Source organism: Hyaena hyaena, unplaced genomic scaffold (genome assembly GCF_003009895.1).
Source record: "Hyaena hyaena isolate Hyena2069 unplaced genomic scaffold, ASM300989v1 scaffold_487, whole genome shotgun sequence".
In the NCBI taxonomy this organism is placed as follows: Eukaryota; Metazoa; Chordata; class Mammalia; order Carnivora; family Hyaenidae; genus Hyaena; species Hyaena hyaena.
Window position 1 is genome coordinate 1,332,421 of NW_024081118.1, and position 23,497 is coordinate 1,355,917.

General features: G+C 46.8%; 1 protein-coding gene across 1 annotated transcript in view; it reads left to right on the top strand.

The window, feature by feature from the left end:
- The window catches only part of PDGFD (platelet derived growth factor D), a 96,602-nt gene that overhangs the window by 67,427 nt on the left and 5,678 nt on the right, over nucleotides 1-23,497 (top strand). The window contains exons 5-7 of the mRNA XM_039254382.1: nucleotides 6,223-6,285; nucleotides 10,271-10,469; nucleotides 19,479-19,693. Of these exons, the coding sequence (XP_039110313.1) occupies nucleotides 6,223-6,285; nucleotides 10,271-10,469; nucleotides 19,479-19,693 (477 nt within the window). The remainder of the gene's footprint in view (nucleotides 1-6,222; nucleotides 6,286-10,270; nucleotides 10,470-19,478; nucleotides 19,694-23,497) is intronic.

The window sequence follows — 23,497 nt, forward strand, 5'->3', positions numbered from 1 at the left end:
TATACTTTTCTCACACAAGTCTAAACTAAGTCTAAACTTTCTAAACTAAGCCATTTAAAAAGTACAGATCTCAGAGTCACATCTATGTTTTCAAAACGATGCCAGTGCTGGGATGTGGCCATGAAGTATTATAATGTGAGGACATAGACTGAGAACAAGTTATTTTTAATGATGTAAATGAATTCTTAGTAGATTAAGACGATGCCGACAAGAATGCCCTTAATTATAGGATGACACATGCCGTTACTGGGCGGGTTGGAAACCACAGGGCTCGGAGAACAATAGCTTCTTAGACTCTGGTCCTGACTCCAGTCGTGCTTCGTTCGGAGATGCTGGGCCGTCCATCTGGCCCTCAGAACTGCCGTTCGCCCTTGGGTCAAGGGAGGGCTTAGACCCCTAGTTCCCATCCTAGTGAGTCACCCACGGCACCAACGTGCTGTCCCCGCAGGGACTGAGGGGACCAAGTAGCCAAGGTAGCAGCTCCTTTCTTTCAGGATGAGACAGACTCCGGTGTAGGAGCAGGAGGGAAGGAAATGTGCTGAGCAGGTGTCTGCCGCTTAGAGCCACAAGCAGTTCTCTCGCCTCGGAAGGACGGGACGTGGCTTCTAACACATTTATTCAGATTTGTTGTAACAGAGGACAGCAGTGTGCTACTGTAAGCTGGACTGTTTGGTACATTTTATTTATTTATTTTTTAAATGTTTTATTTTATTTTTAGGAGAGAGAGAGAGATGGCGTGAGCAGGGGAGGGTCAGAGAGAGAGGGAGTCACAGACTGAAACAGGCTGCAGGCTCTGAGCTGGCAGTCAGCACAGAGCCCGACGTGGGGCTCGAACTCACGAACCGCGAGATCATGACCCAAGCGAAAGTCGGACGCTTAACCGACTAAGCCACCCAGGCGCCCCTGTTTGGTACATTTTAAATGGTGATTCCCTGTTGGCTCTATGTGAGCCTTTAGCAGTAAGTAACGCTAAGGGCACCACTCTGCTAAGAGCACCCACCAGTGTGGAGTTTGTCCTGCGGTCGCCTGGAGCCCGAGAAAGCAAGCTGTCTGCCCAGGGTGGCACCAAAACATAGGCAGCAAACAGTGAGACACGGGCACAGCTGGCCAGAGTGGGCCTGGGCCGGAGACTGCTGTCCGCCACTCCGGGGCAGTGGCAGAAGCAGTGAACGCTACCCCTGAGTGTACGCTGGGAGCCAATGAAATCGGAGGGTACACCCAAAACCCTGTGAAGAGCTTGGCTCCCTGACATTCTAGAGCGTGCGCTCTAGTTGGGGAAAGAGATAATGAAAAAGGCAAATAGAAAATCATTAAAGATTATCGCAAATGCTTTAAAGAAATTAAGCAAATTAAGTGGCTTGAGTGGCCAAGAGCAGAGGTATGTTAAATCAAATGTTCAAAGATACCTCCACCCTCCACACGTTCAAGGAGGGTTCTCACAAACGTGTTATCTGAGCATAGAAATCGTGACGACCTGGTCATTGGAACCCTTGGGGAAAGTGCATCCCAGGTGCAGGGAACAGCTGTGGATGTCAGCCTAAGGGAATACACCTGCAGTGTTCTAGGAAAGATGATAGGAGGCCATTGTGGTGGGAGTGGGGTGTGTGGGAAATATGGAACATCAAATCAGAGAGAGACACTGCAGTCGAAGCAAGCAGCAGTCAGCTCGTACAAGACCAGAACCTGAGTACCACGGAAAGCTGTCCGAGGGATTTAAGCAGAAGAGAGAAGTGATTTGATCTCATGTTTAAAAGATACCGATAGAGTAAAGTAGCCCAGAAATAAACACATGCACATACAGTTAACTAAGTTTTGACAAAGGAGCCAAAAATACTCCCAAACACTAACTCAAAATAAAGTCAACTTATATGTAAGACATGAAACCATAAAACCCCTAAAAGAAAACATAAGGGAAAAGCTCCTAGATATTGGTCTTGGCAATGATTTTCTTTGGATATGATATCAAAAGCAAAGGCAATCAATAAGCAGTGAGACTACATCAAACTATAAAGCTTCTCCACGGAAAAGAAACAGCAGAGTGAAGAGGCAACCTATGGAATGGGAGAAAATATTTGCAAACCATATATCTGAAAAGAGATTAACATCCGAAATATGTAAAGAACTCATGTAACTCAATAGCAAAAAAATAAAATAAAATAAAAATCTGATTTAACAGTGGGCAGAGGACCTGAACAGACATGTTTTCCAAAGCAGACAGAAATACTCACAGGTACATGAAAAGATGCTCAACGTTACTAACCAGCAGGGAAATGCAAATCACAAGCAGGATTAGGTATCACCTCACACCTGTTAGAATGACTAGTATCAAAGAGACAAGAGATGACAGGTGTTGGTGAAGATGTGGAGAAAGGGGAACCCTCTGACACTGTTGGTGGGAGTGCAAAATGGTGCAGCTACTGTGGAGAACAGTATGGAGGTTCCTAAAGAAATTAAACGTCTATCATACGACCCAGAAATCCCACTTGGAGTTATATAGCTGGAAGAAACTAAATCACGGGATTGAAAAGATACCTCCACCCTCCACGCGCACTGCAGCTCTAGTCACAACAGCCAAGACGTGGAACAGCCCGGTGCCCACGGACAGAGGAATGGGTGTGAAGAAGAAGAAGGTGTGAGATGCATGTATTCAGCCATGAGGAAGAAGGAAATCCTGCAGTTGAGATAACACAGATGGGCCTTGAGGCCATGATACTGAGTGAAGGACGTCAGGTGGAAAAGGCAAGAGTGTAAAATCTCACTTATATGTATACTGTTTTTAAAAAAAAAGCTGTCTCAGTCAGAATAGCATGCAACTCTTGATCTTGGGGTTGTGATTTGAGCCCCACATTGGGCATAGAGATTACTTAAAAAAAAGTTTTTTAAGATTAAAAAATGCCGAATTCACAGAAACAGTCGTCTGGTGGTTTCCAGAGCTAGGAAAGCAGGGAAGTGGGGAGTCGGTGGCAAAAGGGCACGAACTTCCGCTTACAAGGTGAATAAGGTCGGGGGTCTAGTGCCCAGCCTAACAGTGCTGTATTGTGTACTTGAAAGCCGCTAAGAGACAGTAGTCCTCAAATAGTCTCCCCACTCACACCTGCACACAGGTTTAATTATGTGAGGCCCTGGACGTGTTAAGCAACCTTGTTGTGGTAACCATCTTGCAATCTATGCACGCGTCAGGTGATCTTGTTGTACACCTGAACCCTACATGGTGCTATATGTCAGTCTTCAGGAAGGTGGGAAAAGCCAAGGCCACCACGGCTGCCCCGTAGAGTACAGACTCTGGACTCTGGAGACGGTATAGCCTGGAGAAACCTAGTGACCGAGGAACCTAGCCTTCGGGACTATGATGGAGGACATGAGAAATGATCATGTTAAGGATGGATTTAGAAAGCAAATGGCTGTGTTCCTTCCCATCCAAGACTGTCCTGTCAGCTCTAAAATTCAGAGTTTCTACATTTTATTCCTAGGAGAGGTATTTTTCCTTTTTATAAGCTCATTTAAAATATGTCATTTATAATTAATGTCAAATTTTGAAATAACCTAAAAGAAAGTTGGTTTCTTTTAAGTATCTAATATTCGTATTGCTAAGAGAAGATAAATTTACTTTTTATCTGGAAATTAATGAAATCATCTGTCATTTCTGCATATGAAAGTTTTTAACTGGTCTCCCATAGCCCAGACAGTGAAGAAGGGAAACGTTTTTTTGTGTAGTATTTGTCTAGGTTCATGTGATAAAGAGACTTTCTCCTTAAAAATGCCGAGCCAAACATTTTTACCATATATGTATGCAAGAAAATGAAGCAAATTGAAGTCACAGAGTTTAGCAACTATAGATTAAAAATCTAAATAATTAACAATAGCTCAAAGGATACCCCCTAGAACCTTCCACCAATATTCGGCTTTATGTCTTTCCTGTTTTTCTTCTAACTTCCTTGGACACGGACTCCTCAAAGCCAGCTACGATGACCTGAAAGATCATCACACAACTTGTACTTAGAAACGCACTCTACTGGTCCTGGCTTTGCAAGAAGTTGGCCACGTGCTACAGAGCACGTCGTTTCTCTCTCTGAGAACTGGTTTTCTGATCATTAAAATGAAGAGACTGCACAAGATAATACCAAAATTCTTTCCAGTTCTAAGGTTTTAAGATTGTCCCTCTTCAGATTTTCACACGTAGTCAACATACTGCATCTCTAGGTTTTTGTGCTGGTGGCTCTCTGTGTCCCAAGTCCTCACATGGCCCACTCTCGTGTAGCAAACGGCCTCCTGGACACCTCTACCTGGATCGTGCATGGGCACCTCAAACACGCCGTGCCCAACGGGACTCTTAATTTTGCCCAGTAACAACTGTGTATACATTCCTCATGCTTGTCTACACAGCTGTCTGTCCCTGAGTCTAATGCCCCACCTTTCTGACAAGTGACCCTCCACTTCCTTACCTACTTACCTGAGTCCGTAAGACTCAGCTGAAGAGTCACCTTCTTGGGTCACATTTTTCCAAGCCCACTTCCTCTCAGGTAAATTTTCTACTCCCTTCTGTAGTATCCCGATTAAACTAAGATTACAGCACCCGCACGAGTGTATCACACATGTAATTTACTTACTCGTTTATGCGTTTACATTTTGAAATCCTCGTAGGAAGGTATCGTTTCCTAATTCTGTGATTCCACCCTCCACTTAGAGTGTATCACATGATTGGTGAGTAGCAAGTATTGAATGAATGAATGAGTGAGTGAAAATGAAAATTCCATGAAGTGAGGGTTGCTCGTGTCCGTATCCTGTCTGGTTTATGTCCACCCACCGATAGCCCCTTCAAGACGTGGAGAAGCCTCTGGTTCTCTTGCCCAATTTCGCCAGCTCACCTGCTCACCTGCTCAGAAGACTCCCATAAATACCAACCTTCACTCGTTTGCAAGCTTCCTTTTGCTGTGGGCATTCCATGTCCTTTTTATGAGAATCCTGTCTCGCAGAGTGCAGAGACCCAATTTTCTCTTTCTTTCTTATCTTTCCTGAAGTCAAGACCAAAATAATGATGTCTAGCCAGTTTTTAATAGCTGTTTGTTTCTTGAACCCCATATGTGATTTAGTTCTCACGTGGTAACAACTAAACTTTTTTAACGCAGGCATTTATATATAAACCAGTCTCATCATGAGCAATTAACAAATACACTTCTAGCTCTTCAAAATGTTAATGAAATTTAGACCTGACACTTAGCTCTCATGCAGTAAGTGTACTTGGGTAAATAAGCCGCCGGATTTGAGTATCAGAATTTTTCTCGGCCTCATCTTCACATACACCTTACTCCCTGGTCTGGCTGGAAGACATCAACTGACTTGATTTATTTTAGCAGGGTCAGGAAATCATCAGTGACATGTAAAAATGGTAGAATCAGCTTTTCTTCCCCTTCTGTTTTTTAAAGTTACTACTGCTAGAGTAATTAGCAAGACAGGCCCATACCAACTGGAGACACATTGCCTTTTAAGACAAGTTTCTTTCTCTGAGATCCATTGCTATCACAGATCCTTTAAGGTTTCTCTGAGACAGCTTTCTCAGGCCTGCCTTCTTTCCTCAGGTAAGTAGCACTTTGTCACTCTGTGGCCATTTTCTTCCCCTGCCTTTCTGCCTGACATTTCTTGATAGAGTCAGGAATGGCCCGTTGTTAGTTAATTTATCTTTGAAAAGATCACAGCTCCGTCGGCAGGATTGAACACGATGCAGAACCCAGTTCAAACCAAATAAACATCAATACCAATAATGACTATTATTACTCTTTATTAGACACCTTATTAAGTGAGAGTTATAATTACCTAATTAGTGTATGCAGCTCCGAAACCTACCCTGTAATGGAAGCGTCCTACACCGGCCTTTTACAGATGAGCAAGAGAAGGAACGGAGAGATTAAGTCGATTGCCTGAGGTCACACAGCCTGCAGGTGGCTGGATTAAAATCTGCACTCCTGTCTGCACATTTTCCATTTCACCAGCCCTTATAAGTGAGTGTGACTATATCCAGGATGTCCATAAACGTCCGGGGCCTTAATGAGCAGGGTTTCTGAGCAGAAGTGCCTAAGACAAATGGTGACCTGACCAGCGAGAGTGTGGCCTTTTCTCTGTTGTCACTTAGTTGGAAGGAGTCAGATGGCTGAGATACTGAAACTGTGCACGTAGTGAATTAAACAGAGGTTTGATAGACTCACACGGATATTTCTTGCCTTCTAGGAAGACTTCCAACCCGCAGCAGCCTCGGAGACCAACTGGGAGTCAGTCACTAGCTCTGTCTCAGTAAGTAATTTTGTTTTCTGTTGCCAGGAAAAAAACAAAACCCTGCAGGAGCGACTCAGGTCAAGCCCAGAGCGGCTCCAGCTGCTGAAGGACCCACGGCTCCCCGGAGGCCACACTGCAGTGTGGTGTCTTCTTCCATTTCATGTAGGTGCTAGCGGCCAGGGCCCCACACCGGGGGCCAGCGCCCGCTGTAGGAAGGGGGCGCGGACGGTGACCTCCGCACCCGCTGTAGGAACGGGGCATGGACGGTGACCTCAGTGTCTGTCCGTTTCAGAGCAGAACGTTCCAACGAGGGGAGCGCCCAGACTCGGCCGACACAGCACCCTGGCCCATGGCCCCAGCTCAAGTGGGGAATTTGGCAAGAGCGTTTTCAAATATTCCAGGAGAAGCTCTTACGCTTTGTGTTTCAAGGATCTTTTCAGATGTGAAAAATCCCAGTGTTTACAGCAAGATAACTTAAGTGCAAAGCAGGCATGTATCCTATTTGACTTGGAAATAAAACGTAACCCACCCTGAGACTGGAAGAGGTTCACGCCCCCATTTTCCCTCCAAATTGAGTCATTTCTCCAAAAGAACAGACCTTGTTTTCAGCAACCCCGTGAGTAGCACATAGGTAGCAATGAAATTCAAGATAATAAATGCAGGTGTTCACTAGCGGGTCAGAAGCATGGAGAAGCCCATGGCTCTGGGTCCGTGTGGCTGAGTCAGGGTTGGTCTTTTTTTTGCCAAGTGAGAGGCTCTCCTTTGCTCTCTGGGGGATTTTTTAGAAACTTAGCTCAGATGGCAGGGTTTCCTTAGCTATGGACTCGGGGGCTACATGATTCACCTGGTGTGTCCGCGGCACTAGAATAGCACAGCCCAGTCAAGAGGCCAGTGAGGCTTCTGATGGCGATATTAAGAGTGTTTTATTTGTTTCTGATAGTCCCGAATGCCCGCGCTGGACCTAGCTAAGTGCAGGCAGTCACTGTTGGGCAGGTGGGAAGGAAAACGAGGCAGGTGACGCCGGAGTCCTGAGAGCAGGCTGGGCACAAGGCTTGGCCTGGTGGCGGCCCGGAACCAGCAGTTCTGAGTGGATGCCAGCAGCCGCTGTAGCCGCTGGACCCCAGGGTGCTGTTCCATCAAGTCCTCTGGCTTCTCTGGCATCGTACGCAAGATGGCTCAGAGTGGTCTAGACATTCCTGCCCCAAGTGTGGAAGCTACATGCTTAATGGCTCCTTAGCGAATTCAGGATAATCCGGGTCCTCTTGAGAGCAGGACTGTGCCGTCCACTGGGAGTACCTCCAGAAGCTCACTGCCGGGTGCACATCCCCTGGTCACGTTTCTGGGCTCAGTTCCAAGGCCGGGTTCTGCTCAGTCCTCTGGAAACAGCAGGGACAGAGTCGTTTCCCTCAGCATTCTGGCTTCCAGGAACCTTCTGGAATAGGGGTAGGACCCTTGGACCTGCCATGAACTCTGTATAAACCAGATTTTGTTTTTGTCCAGTGGCTTAACGTTTTCAGAGCACTTTTTTTTATAAATTGTTACATCTTAAAGTTATTCGGTGTTAGTGAAATCAGATCTCCGGTGCTGTGGAGAGGGACATACCCAGTGAATTTTTGTTTATAAAAGTAATTTTTAAACGATTACCCCAGAAATTTAAAAAAAAAAAAACCCACCTCATTTCTTAACCATCGCCGGTGTTTCGGTCCATGCAGACGTTTGCACATTTTACCTGTGGTTTGTTTCCCCCTCCCCCACAGGGACTTAGAGCCCCGTCCTGCAGGGCTTTCTCCTGAAGCAATGTCTGGGGACATAGGCACAGTTAGGAGCACCCCAGGAACTGTTGGCCAGGAGCCCCCCAGAGCCACTGGAAGAGGGTTTCACGTGCATGAAAATGGCTTCACCCCTGTTCCTGCTTTGGTTTCAGAAAAGAGGGAAGCATTTTAATTTCAAATCTTCTTTATGCCGCCCTGCACCCGACTTGGCCAGCTCTTCTTGCATTTTTGGATTTTAGACCCACAGTATCATGATACGAGGCTAAATATGAGTCACCTGGTAAACATGAGCCAGGTAGACTGTAGATTATGCAGATAATACAGAGAGTTGGATGGGAATTTGAAATTTTGATATGGAAGCATAATATCCAACTCTAGCACCTCATGCCAGGAGGGATGGAAACCGGAATGACGTGGTGCAGTCGGAATCATCCAGACACTTGCACACACATGCACGTGTGCACACATGTACCCACACATACATGCACACATGCATGCATACGCATGCACACAGACACATGCACGCACATGTGTGCACACGTGCACCCATGGATACACATGCACACACACGCACACATGTACTCACACATACACACATGCATGCATATGCGTGCACACACAGACACATGCACAGAATGCACCCACGGATACACCAGATACATGTGCACACATGCATGCATATGCGTGCACATATATGTACTCACGTACACGCACACACCCTCGGATACACATGCACACGTGCATGCACACACCCATGGATACACAAGCACACATGCATGCATATGTATGCACACACATGCATGCACACACCCATGGATACACAAGCACACGTGCATGCATATGCATGCGCACACACGTGCATGCACACACCAATGGATACACAAGCACATGCATGCATATGCATGCACACACACATGCATGCACACACATACACGAATACACACACACGCACACACCTGGATTAGAGAGCTAGCCAGGTCCCTTCACCAGTGGAGCTCAGGTCTGGCTGCCTGTCCCCCACCCCCGCCACCCCCCACTCCTTTCCCCTATGGGACCTCTTTGAAAACCACTCCTAAACTGCACCTATGGTAGGTTCATGCCTTTACAAGACCCCTTAGTTTTGCTAAAGAGGGATGATTGGGAAGCAGGTGGTCATTCATCGTTGTTTACAGACCTTTGGACCTTGACTGGTTAAAAAGAGACCACGTTACCTGAAAGTGAGAATGTAAAATGTGCGCTCTGCTGTCTGAGTCCCTGTAGCAGGCTATTTCGTTTCAGGAGCGCAGGGTTTGCTAATTTCCCTTTTCCCTAAGTGATAGGAGGTGTTTGCCCTTGAAGGGTCTTATTTGTCTGGAAGTTTCTTTAAAGACATTTTGAAACCATTTGAGACTCTCTGCTCCCTATTTCCTTGTTAATGTGTCATGAATTTTTACCAAGATATTTGAATCATGGCTCATTTGCCTCTAGATTATACAAGGGTTAGTGAAGTAAGTGCTTGGAACTTCTATGGGGACATAGTCCATGGCAAAATGCATGAGTTCTTCCAGACTCTGTGTGATGTTGCATTCCCCGTTGAAAGAGTATTTCCGAGAATATTTTAATGACATCTAGGATTGCTCGCAAGCAACAGCAGTATAAAAATAAATATGTATGCTTCCTGAGAGAGTCTTCCAGTCTTGGTCAAGACTAATTATCCTTGTTGACAGTAAATAAACTGGTGAAAGTGCCACAGTTATCAAACTGTCTCCAGAGGAGATTCAAACCCTGCTCACACCACACCTGTAATGCCAGGTGACCTGTGCAGGGGACACAGGGACAGAGGAATGGGTTCTGCAAAAGGTGCCATGAAGGAGGTCAGGATTTAAATTCTAATCATTATTTGTTGATGCCGACATGGATGATGTTGACCTGGAACCAAGAAATGGGATGGTGTCATGTTGATACTGCCATTTAGTCAATACCTTCTTTAATGAGTCTGTTTCCGATGAGCTAGAAGTGTTATAATCTGCCTGGTTGTGATTGGCAGAAGTGTGAATGACTGTCACCTCCCCATCAATTGCTCTTATTTAAGAGTACGGCAAGACCGCGACAGAGGTCTTTTGCGTGATATTCACGCATATAATGTCTTAGGATCAGAAGTCTGTCGATGCCCCTTCCGTGTACTTGCTTGACTATTGTATTTCGTAGCCCTGGACTCTTCCTGAGTACACTGAGCTGTGTGTCACTCCTAGGGGGTCCCCTATCACTCTCCATCAGTAACGGACCCCACGCTCACGGCAGACGCTCTGGACAAAACAGTCTCAGAATTCGATACCGTGGAAGATCTGCTCAAGCACTTCAATCCAGAATCATGGCAAGAAGACCTCGAGAATCTATACCTGGACACCCCTCATCATCGAGGAAGGTCGTACCATGACAGGAAGTCCAAAGGTAAGAAACACAACCACGGAGGTTCTTCATAAGCCAATAGCAACATAGATAGTAACACTCAGTGAGGGCGAAAAAATGTCATCCATTTAATTCACTAAAATCAGAGGCTTACTGCCAGTCTCATCATATACCTTTTCCATAGCACCTTCAAATGAAGTCCTGAGTTTATGCCAAAGTACGTTGTTCGGATGGGATTAAGAAAGGTTTTGTTCAGTCAAAGACGTGTCACAGTTAGGAGCTGGGAAAAAAACTTGTAAAATCATCTGCACCAGGGGCGCCTGGGTGGCTTAGTCGGTTAAGTGTCCGACTTTCGCTTAGGTCATGATCTCGCGGTTCGTGGTTCGAGCCCCGCGTCGGGCTCTGTGCTGACTGCCAGCTCAGAGCCTGGAGCCTATTTCAGTCTGTGACTCCCTCTCTCTCTGACCCTCCCCTGCTCACACTGTCTCTCTCTCTCTCTCTCTCTCTCTCCTAGAAATAAATAAAAATATTTTTTAAAAAATCATCTGCACCAGCTTCTTGCTTCCTGGCAAGCAGGGTGTTACCAGCCTCACTGTCATGGGAGGCAAATAAGTTGGTGCAGGTTGTATGGCCGGCAGGCAGCAGGGAGGAAATGAGAGTTGTGGTTTCTGGCCTCCAGGGTGGTGCCTGTGTGACGGTCCCCTGAGCCTCTCTGATAGGCGTGTTGATTTTGCGCCAGACTCAGGACCAGCAGGCGAGGCTCCTGGTTAGTGGTCAGAACTCTCTAGGAGATTTCACCTCTCCCCATTCAGTGTCTATTCTGAAAGGGTTTCTCAGGAAGATCTACTGTGTGCTTGGTGCTCTGGACTCTTCATAGGATGTAAATGTCCCAAAGAAGAAACAGAAGCCCCGGGATAGTTGGAGGCATGTAGGCATTCACCTGGGGCTCCGGGAAAGGGCAGTTAGGTGAGGGGAGGAGAGAGGAACATTCACGAGAAAGCGTCGTGACTTAAAACAATAATACTGAAACTCAAAAAAATAATATCTTACTTGTACTTCTGAATGATGTGGTCTGAGAATGTTTCTTTGAATGCTTAACTCAAATTAATAGAGAACTATCTTGTGATTTCCTTTTCTTGAATAACACTATAATTTCTAGCCTATCACGTTCTTGCTCTATTTGCTAACATTTGTCATAAAACTGTTCTCTAAAAGTCTAGTAAGGCTCGTGTGCACAATAGATGCGAAGATATTCACCTAAAATAGGGCTTGTTTGCTGCATTTCACAGTGTCAGGTGACATCCTAGGAACCGTGAGCCTGGCCCGCTGGTGCAGGTCATGTTTGCATCAGTGAACACAGCCTCTCGGAACATTTGGGCCCGAATGACCAGTCCGTCAACTCCCCCCCGGGTCTGCTGCTTATGGCTCAGGTCTCACGTCCTGGATACCTGAAACGTAGAGCTCGAGGGCGGGCGGGAGAGTCGCTGGTGGCCCTGACGTTACAGAGATGTGCTGTGAGAGGCAGTCACTGGGCTCACACACAGAGTCTCCCCAGCGCTCAGGCTGGATTCAACCCAGAGGAGAAGTTGTGTTTCTGGAGTGTTGTCGTCTTTGAGTCTCCACTGCAGCCAGCTTGAAGGACAGTGGAAGATTCACAGTGCCGCGAAGCCCCCGAAAACGAGGAGACTTGCTATCAGACAAGGAAAGGATACCCCCGACTGGTCTTCAAGGATCTTAACCACCACAGCTATCTGAGGACCGGCTCTCCTTGGCACCTAGTGTTTGGATTTTTACAGTTTAAAAATCACCTAAATCCATTACTTTCTTTCCCTCCAAAAGTATGTTGCGTCGGAGGCAGAGCCTCTGAGTTCAGATCCTGACACTGCCACTCACAAGCTTTGTGTTTTCAGTGAGTTGCTGGTCTCCCTGTGCCTCAGTTTCCTCAATGGCCCCGTGAGTGTGCTCACACCAACCTCTGATGACTGTGAGTGGTGCCGCCGAGAACAGCCAGCACCAGGTGGTGGTTCAAGAAGTGCCGGCTCGCTCTGGCTCTTACAATCCTGAAGGATGTTCGTGTCGCGTCACTGGTGAAGGCTGCCTTGTCCCTCGTCTCCCCCACCCCATGGCGCCCACCACCCCAGCGTCTGGAGCACTGGGGACGCCACAGCATTTCTGCGTCCTGCTCCTGTTACTGTGGCTTGGGGTTCCCCGAGGGAATAGGAGCCCCTAGGGCCTCAGGGTCCCGTCTCCCCTTGGCTGCCGACGTCTGTCCCAGACACACTGACTCGTACCCCCCGGGGGGCGGAGGTATCGATGCTATTTTATGGCTTGTGGGAGATGGAGATCGATCCTGAGAGGCAGCTGAGGTTGCGAGCCACCGTTTAGGGACTGTTCGTCCTATACGTCGGGTACTTGGCTTAGCCTCTGACGTGTTTCAGGTGCTCAGTTAATGTTTGCGGAATGGAAGATACTAATAACCCAGCGTTAGTATATTTCCAGAGTTGACAGAAACCCACCCCATCGATGAGGAAGGCGGCCTTGTTCAGAACGCCTTTGGTTACTGATAGAACCTTGCAAGAGCATTCTAGGTGACCTTCTGCTTATTTCTGGCAGAGTCCACATTTCTTTCCATTGCTGGCTCCGGTCTCACTTCTTAATCTCTTGTTTAAAATGGCTTGAAGGCAGATCTGTACTGTTTTGTTTGACACTGGCAACTCACCACGGTCCGCGCCCTTTTGTAGCTGTGCTGATTTAACTGTTTATCGTTCCGCTGACGCTGACCCACCTGCGTGGATCTCACACACACAGGGCATGTCCCGTGTAGTGTTCCAAATGTCACTGTCAGCTTTTAGGACTTAAAAATACAGATTCCAAGTTTATGTCCTGTGTAGAAGGAAGGGCGCGGGGAAAGATCAGTAGAAACAGAAACAGAAAAAGGGTTTTACAGACGAAGAAGGTCCAGTGGATGTCAAGTAAAGAGCGCATTTCCTAGGATTGCCAAAAATGTTTCCTCTCATGGGTGTGAGCATTTTTTAATGACGCTGTGCACAGACAAGCGTCAGTTCTGGGTAGCCATTGAATCTCCATTCTTCTGATTTGCTTAGACTCATCAAAGAGGCATTTTTCTTGATATCCAAGACAGGTATTAATGATGAGCCTTAAGTGTGAATCTACAAAACACATAGTTTTATAAATTCTAAAATGAAGCGTGCATACACTGGGTGGAGAGCTTTTATCATGAAGTAGAAATAGCTAATATTGAAAAGGAAACTGTATGCTTTGCTTCTGCAGTTTATTGGAAGGCAGATTTGGTGGCATCACTGTCTACATTTTTAAAACTCACTAGTGATCGGTAAGCTCACACCTGCCTGTAAAAGCTTCGGGACTAAAGAAAATAAAACAAGTTAATATATCTAATGTTCAGTTTCTTAGAACGTACAGAGAAAACGGTAGCACAGATAATCGAAATCTGTACATAACTACAGGTCCCAAACCCAATTTTACCAATAATTTCAACCTCATACTTTCACCACCTCAAAGTTGCCTTCAAGTTAACCAAAAAAAAGTGTTTCAAGTTCAAGGTTCATTTCCTCTTTTGATGAACATGCTATAATAGTATGGCAAACTTGTACATAATTAGATAAAAAGTTATATAGATCTTCTACAAACTACATAATCATTTCATAACTCTTGTAGCCTAACTGAAAACTCACTGTGATTTCTTTAAAACACAGTCCTTTGGGGGGCACCTGGCTGCCTCAGTTGGTAGAGCAGGCAGCTCTTAATCTCAGGGTTGTGAGTTCAAGTCCTGCCTTGGACGTGGAGCCTGCTTAAAGACAAAAACAGAAACACAATCCTTTGCATTTAGGGGCGGTATCTCTTTATCCAAGTTCATAGCATGAAATTGAACGTCTTTAAATTAAGATATTTTAGGGGCGTCTGGGTGGCTTAGTGGGTTAAGTGTCCAACTTCAGCTCAAGTCACAATCTCACAGTTCGTGAGTTTGAGCGCCACGTCGGGCTCTGTGTTGACAGCCTGCTTTGAATTCTGCGTCTCCCTCTCTCTCTGCCCCACCTCTGCTCACACTCTATCTCTGTCTCTCTCAAAAATAAATAAACATTTCCAAAACTTATTTAAAAATTAAATAAATAAATTAAGAAATGACCAGTCTCAAACTCTACTCGAGTGGGCATTAATTGAGAGGCCATTAATGGAGATTCACAATGTAATGAGTTGGTTTTTTTTTTTTTTACTCATTCCAGGAGAACTTGACTTCCTAAATGATAGTGTGTTTATCATGGGAAAAAATCTAACACATCATAGCAGGGGGAAGAGCCTGTTTTCACAGCATTAAGGGTTGTCACTAAAATGTGGATCTAATTGTTCAGGCATTCCAACTTTATAGTTTTGAACTACGGTTTAACTTACCAGAAGTAAATTCTTACCCAAAGAGTTGCCATTTTTTAACACATGTACCAAGGTTGACATGCCCTCCTCTTAAAAACAAAACAAAACAGCATTTCCACATTGAGTGTAGCAAATATATTGATACTAAACTGATTCAAAGTGACAGGGTTTGAAATATGTGATTTTTGCAGACTCTAAATGCTTAGATGTTATAACTCTGGGACAGTCATCAACCCATTTCATAGACTCCAGTACCACTTCTCTGATTTCTTACATGACATTATTTTGCTCTAAGATCTAAAACACTTGCCTTTTTTACTTGAAAATTATTTAGAGGTAAATGGCTGGCATAGTAGTTGAAGACTAAACGAAAATTGTTTACTGTCAAACTGTTTGAATTGGTTCTGAATTCTCCTAGCTCAAAATACTTTTTACTTTTAAATTAGTCATTTATCTGTTTCTTTGTCATGCTCTTGTGTACTGACCAGGAAAATACAGGTTTTGCTCTTTCAAAAACGACTTGGGGTGAGGGAAATAATTCCGTAATATATAAGACATGAACATAGCCTAGAACGAGCTGGAGTCATCACACGTTGAATGCTTGCAGATTTCTGTCTGCCTATTTGATACCTGGATAGGAACTTGCAAAAGGCTGACATTGGCGATGAATCAGATAAATTGGTCTTGAGATAGCATCTACGGTAAGTACCTCTCTGTAAATTAAACAGATACTGGGAACATTAAATCAAAATGGATTTATTTTTCTAATTTCTAACGTGAGAAGAGGGATGGCTTCATTAAGCTTCCTGAGCCATGTAGTATGCACCACGTAAGAGCTGTCTTCATCAGTGTTAAAATCGCCTGCCACAAATCTGATAAAAACAGAGCAAAGGAAAGGATGCCTTAGTGGAAAGGGGGAGGGCTTTGGCGTCAGGTAAATTTTATCTTGCGATAAAATTCTCCCTCATGTCCAAGAACAGTGGCCTCGGGGAAGTCACATGTAGACCCCTGAGCCTCTATGTTCTACGCTTCGCAGAAAAGGCTCTGATTATAACCACCTTGCAGAGTTGCGTTAGGATTAGTAAGAGCAGACTGTCTAGACTGAGAGACCCTCGCCCTTTGGTGTAAAAATACCATAGCTGTTCACAGACACCGCCCCCCCCTTACATCTCACCCTCATGCAGAGCATCGTGCGCATAGTGTTGTGAAATCAAAGTCTCATTTTTAGTGTTTTGCATAACCGATCGTGGCGGTTTTCCCCATTGGGCAGAGGACCCACTTGGGAGCACCCTGAGGTACCGATCAGAGGGCGAGCCTTCCTGCAGCACTCTCCTTGCCTTCTTCCAGATGCTGTGGGCTTCGGCCATCCTCATGCATCGTAGCTCATCCTTGATAGAGCCGCATCTAGAAGGCCAGGTTCTCAGTCCTACCTATACCGTCAGCAGCTTGGTCCCTTCAGGTAGTGGTCATTGGACACTGTTCCTTGCAAAGGAAATCTGGATTGATGACTAGGGCTGTTAAGTGTCCTAAACTCCTTCTGATCTGGGCTTTTAGCTTATGGGTATCCATTCAGAGTCCCAGAAGGTAGGTATTTAAAGACAATCAGAAACCCCTGTCTGGGGGGTGCCATGGGGACGTCAGTTGTTTTTACTTGACTTAGTTCTTTCCAACATCCTGAAACAGCGCATGTGCCTGGACTGCACAGATGCCGAGGTTTCTTTTAGCGCTGCCCTGCTTCTGTGCATCGAACCAAATGGTTTCAGAACGGGACTCAAATGGCCTCCACCGGTCTCTCCGCTACGGGCAGAGTGCTGGGAGGAGGGACAAAGAGATGAGTCACTCTCTGCTTCCGAGAACCTTCTCTTTTCGCAGAAGAGAAACATGCAAATACAGAAAATGATGGAACACAGTCTGTGAAGTAAGCACTGTGGTAGAAGGCAGAGAACGCGTGTGAGTCTGTAGCACAGGGCTCGGAAGAGATACGGGCTGACTCTGCCTTCTGACTTGAGCCCTGGAAATCTGACACGACAGGGCTGACTGAGATGCTGGAGAAGGTCAAACCGCAGGACAAAAGCGTGGAATTAGACGTACACATGTAGATGTGGCTCCACTTCCATCTCACGCGTGCCCCAGGCTGTCACCACACACCACTCACAGTCTAACGTGTATATTGCTGGTGTGTGCCTGCTGAGGGTTTATGAAGATGAAGATTGTGAGCACTGTAAAGACTTGGTCTGGCTGGTACAAAATGATTCCTGGCTCTCTGAGAACACGTGGATGTTTTTGTTGGAGACACAGGCAGACCCCGGAAAATCGGGATAAGGCCAGAGACGCACAAAGAAGAATCCAGATTGGTGAAAGACCAGCACAGCAAATGCCAGCCGATAAACTTGACGCCCAGAGACTGACCCACGAGAATCATCCTCCTGTTGAGCCAAATAAAGCAACGAAGTAAACACACATGGGCAAGAAAAAAAGTGCATCCCTGCATTCAAAGTGAGGACGTTCTTTTGTTTCATGATGAATGTTTGTATGCACGAAAAACTTGAAATGGTCAACTTATAAAAGGCTTTAAAATTTTATCATAAGCTGATCCCCACAGATGCAAGCCTGCGAGGTACACTTCAGGCCTACCGCAGAGCAGACACCACAAGCGAGCAAGTCCCGTGAATGTCTGGGGCCCCAGTGCAGGTAAGAGCTCTGCGTATGTGCAGTGCTGCAGTCCGTCAGGTGCGCTACAGTATCGTCTACAAGCAGTGTTCATCGCTCAGTTAAAACCTGCTTCATTACTGGAAAATACTAACCATCATCTGCGCTTTCGGCGGGTCATAATTACTTAGGACAGTTCACCAAAACAAATAGAATAATAATGAAAAACGTTTGATATATTGTTAAAAATTATCAAAATGTGACATAGAGACATAAAGTGAGCAGCTGCTGCTGGAAACACGGGGCCAATGAGGGGCGCCTGAGGGGCTCAGTCGGTTAAGTGTGTGGCTCTTGACTTTGGCTCAGGTCATGATCTCACGGTTCGTGGGCTCGAGCCCCGCGTTGGGCTTTATTCCGACAGCGCGGAGCCTGCTTGGGATTCTCTCTCCATCTCTCTCTTCCCCTACTATCCCTCTCTCTCTCAAAAACAAACAAATAAATGTTGAAAATGGCACCAGTAGACTTGCCCAGTTGCCACAAACCTGCAGTTTCTGGGGAGACACAGTACCTGCAAAGCATAACGAAGCGACACAGCAAACGAGGCACGCCCGTACCGGCTTTATGTGTCCTGCGGAGAGAATCGTCACTCTCCTAGCACCAGTTCCCTCTGAAGGCAAATTGTTACCGACCCATTCAGCTCTTTGCACGGCTTCGACTGGTTTTCATGACTAAGATACTCGTAGGTGGGGCAGGAAGTTGTTCAAGAAGGAAAGGGGCAAAACGGAGAGGGGGAGCAGACGCACTTTCCTTCGGTTCAGGGGAAAGAGATGAAGCTCACCGTGCGGTTCAGGACCGGAGAAGAGACGCTCTCTGCCGGTAGCTAAGCGCGGTGTGCTCTTCCAGCAGAGTCTGATCAGTGGGTGCACGGAGCACGTGCCTGTGCGCGTGCCACTGGCAGCATGTTGAAATGACAGGGCAGGGTCGGCCACACGCGTGGAAGCCTGGTCACTGGGTCAGCGAGCGGTCCCCCAGCGGGAGGGGCTCTGCATCCCCCTTCAGATCTTCAGGCCGGGCCTGGACGTCAGGCCCGCGGTGCTCGTCACAGCTCGTAGGTGCGGCAGCAGCGGCTGGAGCGCGAGGCTAACTTCGCAGCTGCCGTCTCGGGTCCCGTGCGAGGTACACATCGGGGGACAAAATGCCATCGTCCTTGACGTTTTCGTGGTCTTGGACTTAAAATGAAGCTGAAACCTTTTCTTTCGTTACATTGGCTTGTGAGATCTCATTACCAGCTAAACACGCTGGGGGGGGGGCGGTCGTCCGAATGCCTCTCTGGTGTAATTCAAGTCACATTTAAGCCATGGTTTCCTCGGAATCAGCACGCGATTTGTTTTGTTGGTTTTTAACAAAAAGGTGGTTATTTTAAATGGCTCAACATTTCATTTTCTTTCCTCAGAATTCTTTTTACATTAAAAAAAGATGCAAAGAAGCGGCGCCTGGGCGGCTCAGTAAGTTAAGCGTCCGACTTCGGCTCAGGTCGTGATCTCACAGTCTGTGGGTTCAAGCCCAGCGTCCGGCTCTGTGCTGACAGCTCAGAGCCTGGAGCCCGCTTCCACTTCTGTGTCTCCCTCTCTCTCTGCCCCTCCCCTGCTCATGCTCTGTCTCTCTGTCTCTCTCTCTAAAAAGAAACAAACATTAGAAAAATATTTAAAGATGCAGGGAAATTTGAATCAAGATGAAGACTCAGCCAAAGTTTGCAGAATTTTTTTGGTTTTTTGTTTGTTGCCGTTATTTTATTTATTGTTATCATTAATATTGTGGGCAGATATAATCAAAAGAGGGTTAGATCCCCTCCCCCTTCAGTGTTGGGCTGATAACTAAGATCCAAGGACAGATTTGCTCCCTGGAGTGAGGCTGTCCTCGCAGAACCTTCCGGCACCTGCCGAGTGTGTTTGCTGAGGGCTCTCTGCCAGCTCACGCGGCGTGTGTTTCTTACAGTTGACCTGGACAGGCTCAACGACGACGTCAAGCGCTACAGCTGCACCCCCAGGAACTACTCCGTCAACCTGCGAGAGGAGCTGAAGGTGACCAACGTGGTTTTCTTCCCCCGCTGCCTCCTCGTGCAGCGCTGTGGCGGCAACTGTGGCTGCGGGTCTGCCAGCTGGAAGTCCTGCTCGTGCAGCTCAGGGAAAACCGTGAAGAAGTATCACGAGGTGAGTCGCGCCAGCGCTCTCGGCTGCAGTCCTGCGACACAGACACACATAGGCTCCTTCCAGCTGCAGACGTGACGTCGTCTCCAGGGTGCCGGGTGACCGGGCTGCTGCATACAGTAGTTCAGGTTGCTCACTGCACAAGGGCACCCAGCTGCAAGGATGACTGGGAGCTGAAATGATACGTGTGCTAACCTTGCGACGCCACATGCCCTGGGGAGGGGCTGAGTCATTCCTGGAGGAGGGAGTCTTCTCCCCAGTCATATAGCCACCTGCGGGGTGGCAGCAGCCTTGGTAGATTATACCGTCACGTGTGTGATGCCGTGAGGCAGAGCCTTGCGGGCATCCTCATACTGATGTGATGGTGTTCCTCAAGGCCGTAACTGCAAAATCCGGGCTGCGTTCAGAAAACTGTAAGGGCCAGACTTGAGGTTAATCAGGTCATTAAAAAATTAAGCGGAGGGGCACCTGGGCAGCTCAGTCAGTTAAGTGTCTGACTCTTGATTTCAGATCAGGCCACAATCCCACAGTTTGTGAGATGGAGCCACACATTGGGCTCTCTGCTGACAGCGACAGCGTGGAGCCCACTTGGGATTCTCTCTACCTCTCTCTCTCTCTCTCTCTCTCTCTCTCTCTCTCTCTCTCTCTCTCTCTGACTCCCCCGACTCTCTCGCTCTCAAAATAAATAAACTTTAAAAGATTAAGCAGAGGGGCGCCTGGGTGGTTCAGTCGCTAAGTGTCTGACTTCGGCTCAGGTCATGATCTCACTGCTCATGGGTTTGAGCCCCGTGTCAGGCTCTGTGCTGACAGCTCAGAGCCTGAAGCCTGTTTCAGATTCTGTGTCTCCCTCTCTCTCTGTCCCTCCCCTGCTCATGCTGTCTCTCTCTCTCAGAAATAAATAAAACATTAAAAAAAATTTTTTTAATTAAGCAGAGTGAAGATGGCAAAATGTAAGTTGACAGAAAATACATATAGTTAGAAACTTTTTAATTCTCTAAACATGGTAATATTTTTCTTTTAAAAATACCAGTTTTTCCTAAATACTGCTGGGTGTGCCCCGGGGAGTCAGCTCTGAAAGGAGGCAAAAATAGACAACAGCAAACATGAAGACAAATGAAGAGCAGCCCTTTAAGGAAAGCAGAGTCTGGTTTCCAGAGACTCTATTCTTGTCACTCCGAACACTGTGCCTTTTCCTTCTAAACGTTCGGCTCGTGGCTGAGCGTCAGAGGAAGGGCAGATCTGAGGGGAGTCCGAGCCCCCGGCTTCAGCAGCACCCCCGTTTCTTCCCAAGCATGGGCGCCTCACACAGTTTTCACATATGGGGAACGGGACGAAGATGTTCTATCAGATAACCGCGGACAGGGTGGTTCGTGATGCGCGGGGAGTGCGCTTTTAAGGTGGCACATGTCACACACAAGTCTGTTTAAGGACAGAAACAATGAAGCAGACGTTATTATTAGAAATCATTGTTTGAGTCTCCGCCCGAACAAAGGACTAGAGAGTGCTCCCTAAATAAAACCAGCTTTGTAAAGCCGTTTCTTCATCCTGAAAACAAAACAATAATAGCAAGTTTCAGGAGGCAGCTGCTGAGCTGAGTGAGAACGGCTGCGTCATAACTGGAATTTTCACTTTGGGAAGCGCAGGAAGTCAAATGTCACAGTGGCCATGCTTACCTTAGGAGCGGAAACACATTCTTTGAGATCTACTTAGAGCTTATTTTCTTAGGCATAAGAATTTCTTACTCCACCCTGCCATTTTCAAGGGGGAAAATGTTCTCATATCTCGAGAATGCTGTCGTCTGTGCTCATTGTGTTCTATTTTCGTCTGACCTAATGAACTCCAGATTGGACAGTGTTTTTTTGCATTTAAGAGCCTGAATTTTGTAATGTTTAGTCATATTCTGAGGACCAATCCAGAATGCAATAATCAGAATAGAGTTAAAATAATCTAGCAGGTGACAAGGTCTCTACCCAGACATCGTGACACGACAGAAGTTTCGAGTGCAGGCCTTTGGTCTATGTGTAGAGTGCTTTCCTTTCCTCTGGACTCTGCTCAGATAGAAGTTACAGCTTCATGGTTTAGATGGTTTATTGCGGGAATGGCCGAGCTAGACATACGCACCGCCGCCCAGGCTCCTCACCTCCCAGACACTTCCCACTAGAGAACTGCGAAGGGCCTTCTCTTTCCTTCTTGTCTCCATACACGTTATCTTCACAATTAACATCTAGAAAGGGAAACCCTTCATCTCTGCTCATCACCTGAGCGGGTCTAAGATGTCAGCTAAGTCTTTCGGAAACTGCTCATGGAAGCATCTCTTTGAAACGTTGTAGGCTGGTACTTTTACACCCAGGAGTCTGCGGAGCTCTAGACAGAGTTTCTCTGCCCGGCGTCAAACAAAGGGACCGAACAGCATTGGTCACTCTCTGTTGCTGCAAACCCAGAACACACATGCCTGGCGCATTGCCCCCGGACTCCCAAACACCCTTAAATGTGTCCCGCTGAATACTCCGTGGGCTGCCCCGTGGAAGGGAGGAGACCGGGGAGTGGGGGGGGAGGCAGGGGGGGAGGGGGTTGCTTGAGCCGGGCTCATTAGGGAAAAACCTCTCTTATTTGTTCAATTCTGTGACTGTGCTCTTACCCCAGAGAAATGAGAAGCCAGCGTCACTAGCTTCTGGTTGAAACTGATGAGATGTGAAATGAGTTTCTGTGCGGCACGAGCCCCCTTACGGGGTAGCTGGGACCCATCACGGAAGCAGGCCTGTGTGACTTTGCACAAATATTTCAGCACTCGGCATTTAGGGAATAAAATGTGAAAAATTATGAAGCCCCTAATGAAGCTTATATAATTGTTCTTTCTGTTGGTCACACTGTTTCTCCTGAGCACTTTTCTCTGTGCAATTGCAGTGTTTCCTTCTTTATGACTTTCTGTTCTCAAAAGTACTTGTAAGTCTCCTGTGAAGGTATTTTTCCTTTTTGCTAATAGTAGGTCCCTTATGCCTCTTGGAATGTATAGGATACAAAAGAGACTTTGGGTGGTGATTTTTTTCAAAAGGGAAGGTTCCAGAAAACATAGTGTGTAGACAGTCAGATGATGTTGTTTGAATTTTCATCTGCCTTGATAATGCACATGAGGGATAGATCTTCCCTAGAAATACAGCAACCTTTTTAAAAAATTTTTAAATGTTTTATTTATTTTTAAGAGAGAAAGACAGAGCACGAGCAGGGGAGGGGCAGAGAGAGAGGGAGACACAGAATCTAAAACAGGCTCCAGGCTCTGAGCTGTCAGCACAGAGGCGGACACAGGGCTCAAACCCACAGACTGAGATCATGACCTGAGCCGAAGTCTGACACTCAACTGACTGAGCCCTCCGGGCACTCTCAGCAACCTTTTAAATTAGATGATGGTTTTCACCCTCTGGTCCCCTGAATGTGTCCATTCCGGCAACAGCTGAAATCTCTCGGAGGGGCGGAGAGCAAGCGAAGTTCGTTTCCCCCATCCCTCCTCTCACGATTTTGTCACCGTGCCACTAGAGCCCCCTGTAGACCTGGTGGAATTTCCTGCCGGGATGGAAATGCTCCCTGTGTGTGCCCTGCAGGGTGGGAGTCCCTGGCAGCATGCGGTTATGGGGCGCTTTATGTGTATACAACACAAATGGGGGACTGGACTTATAATTGTATTTTACCTAATTAAATGTACACAGCCCCACACAGCCAGTGGCCGCCGCACTGAGGAGCCTGGCCTAGATCATTCTCTGTTTCTGGCACACTCGTTCCTGACTCTGCACAAACAAAATGGGGGAAAAAAGA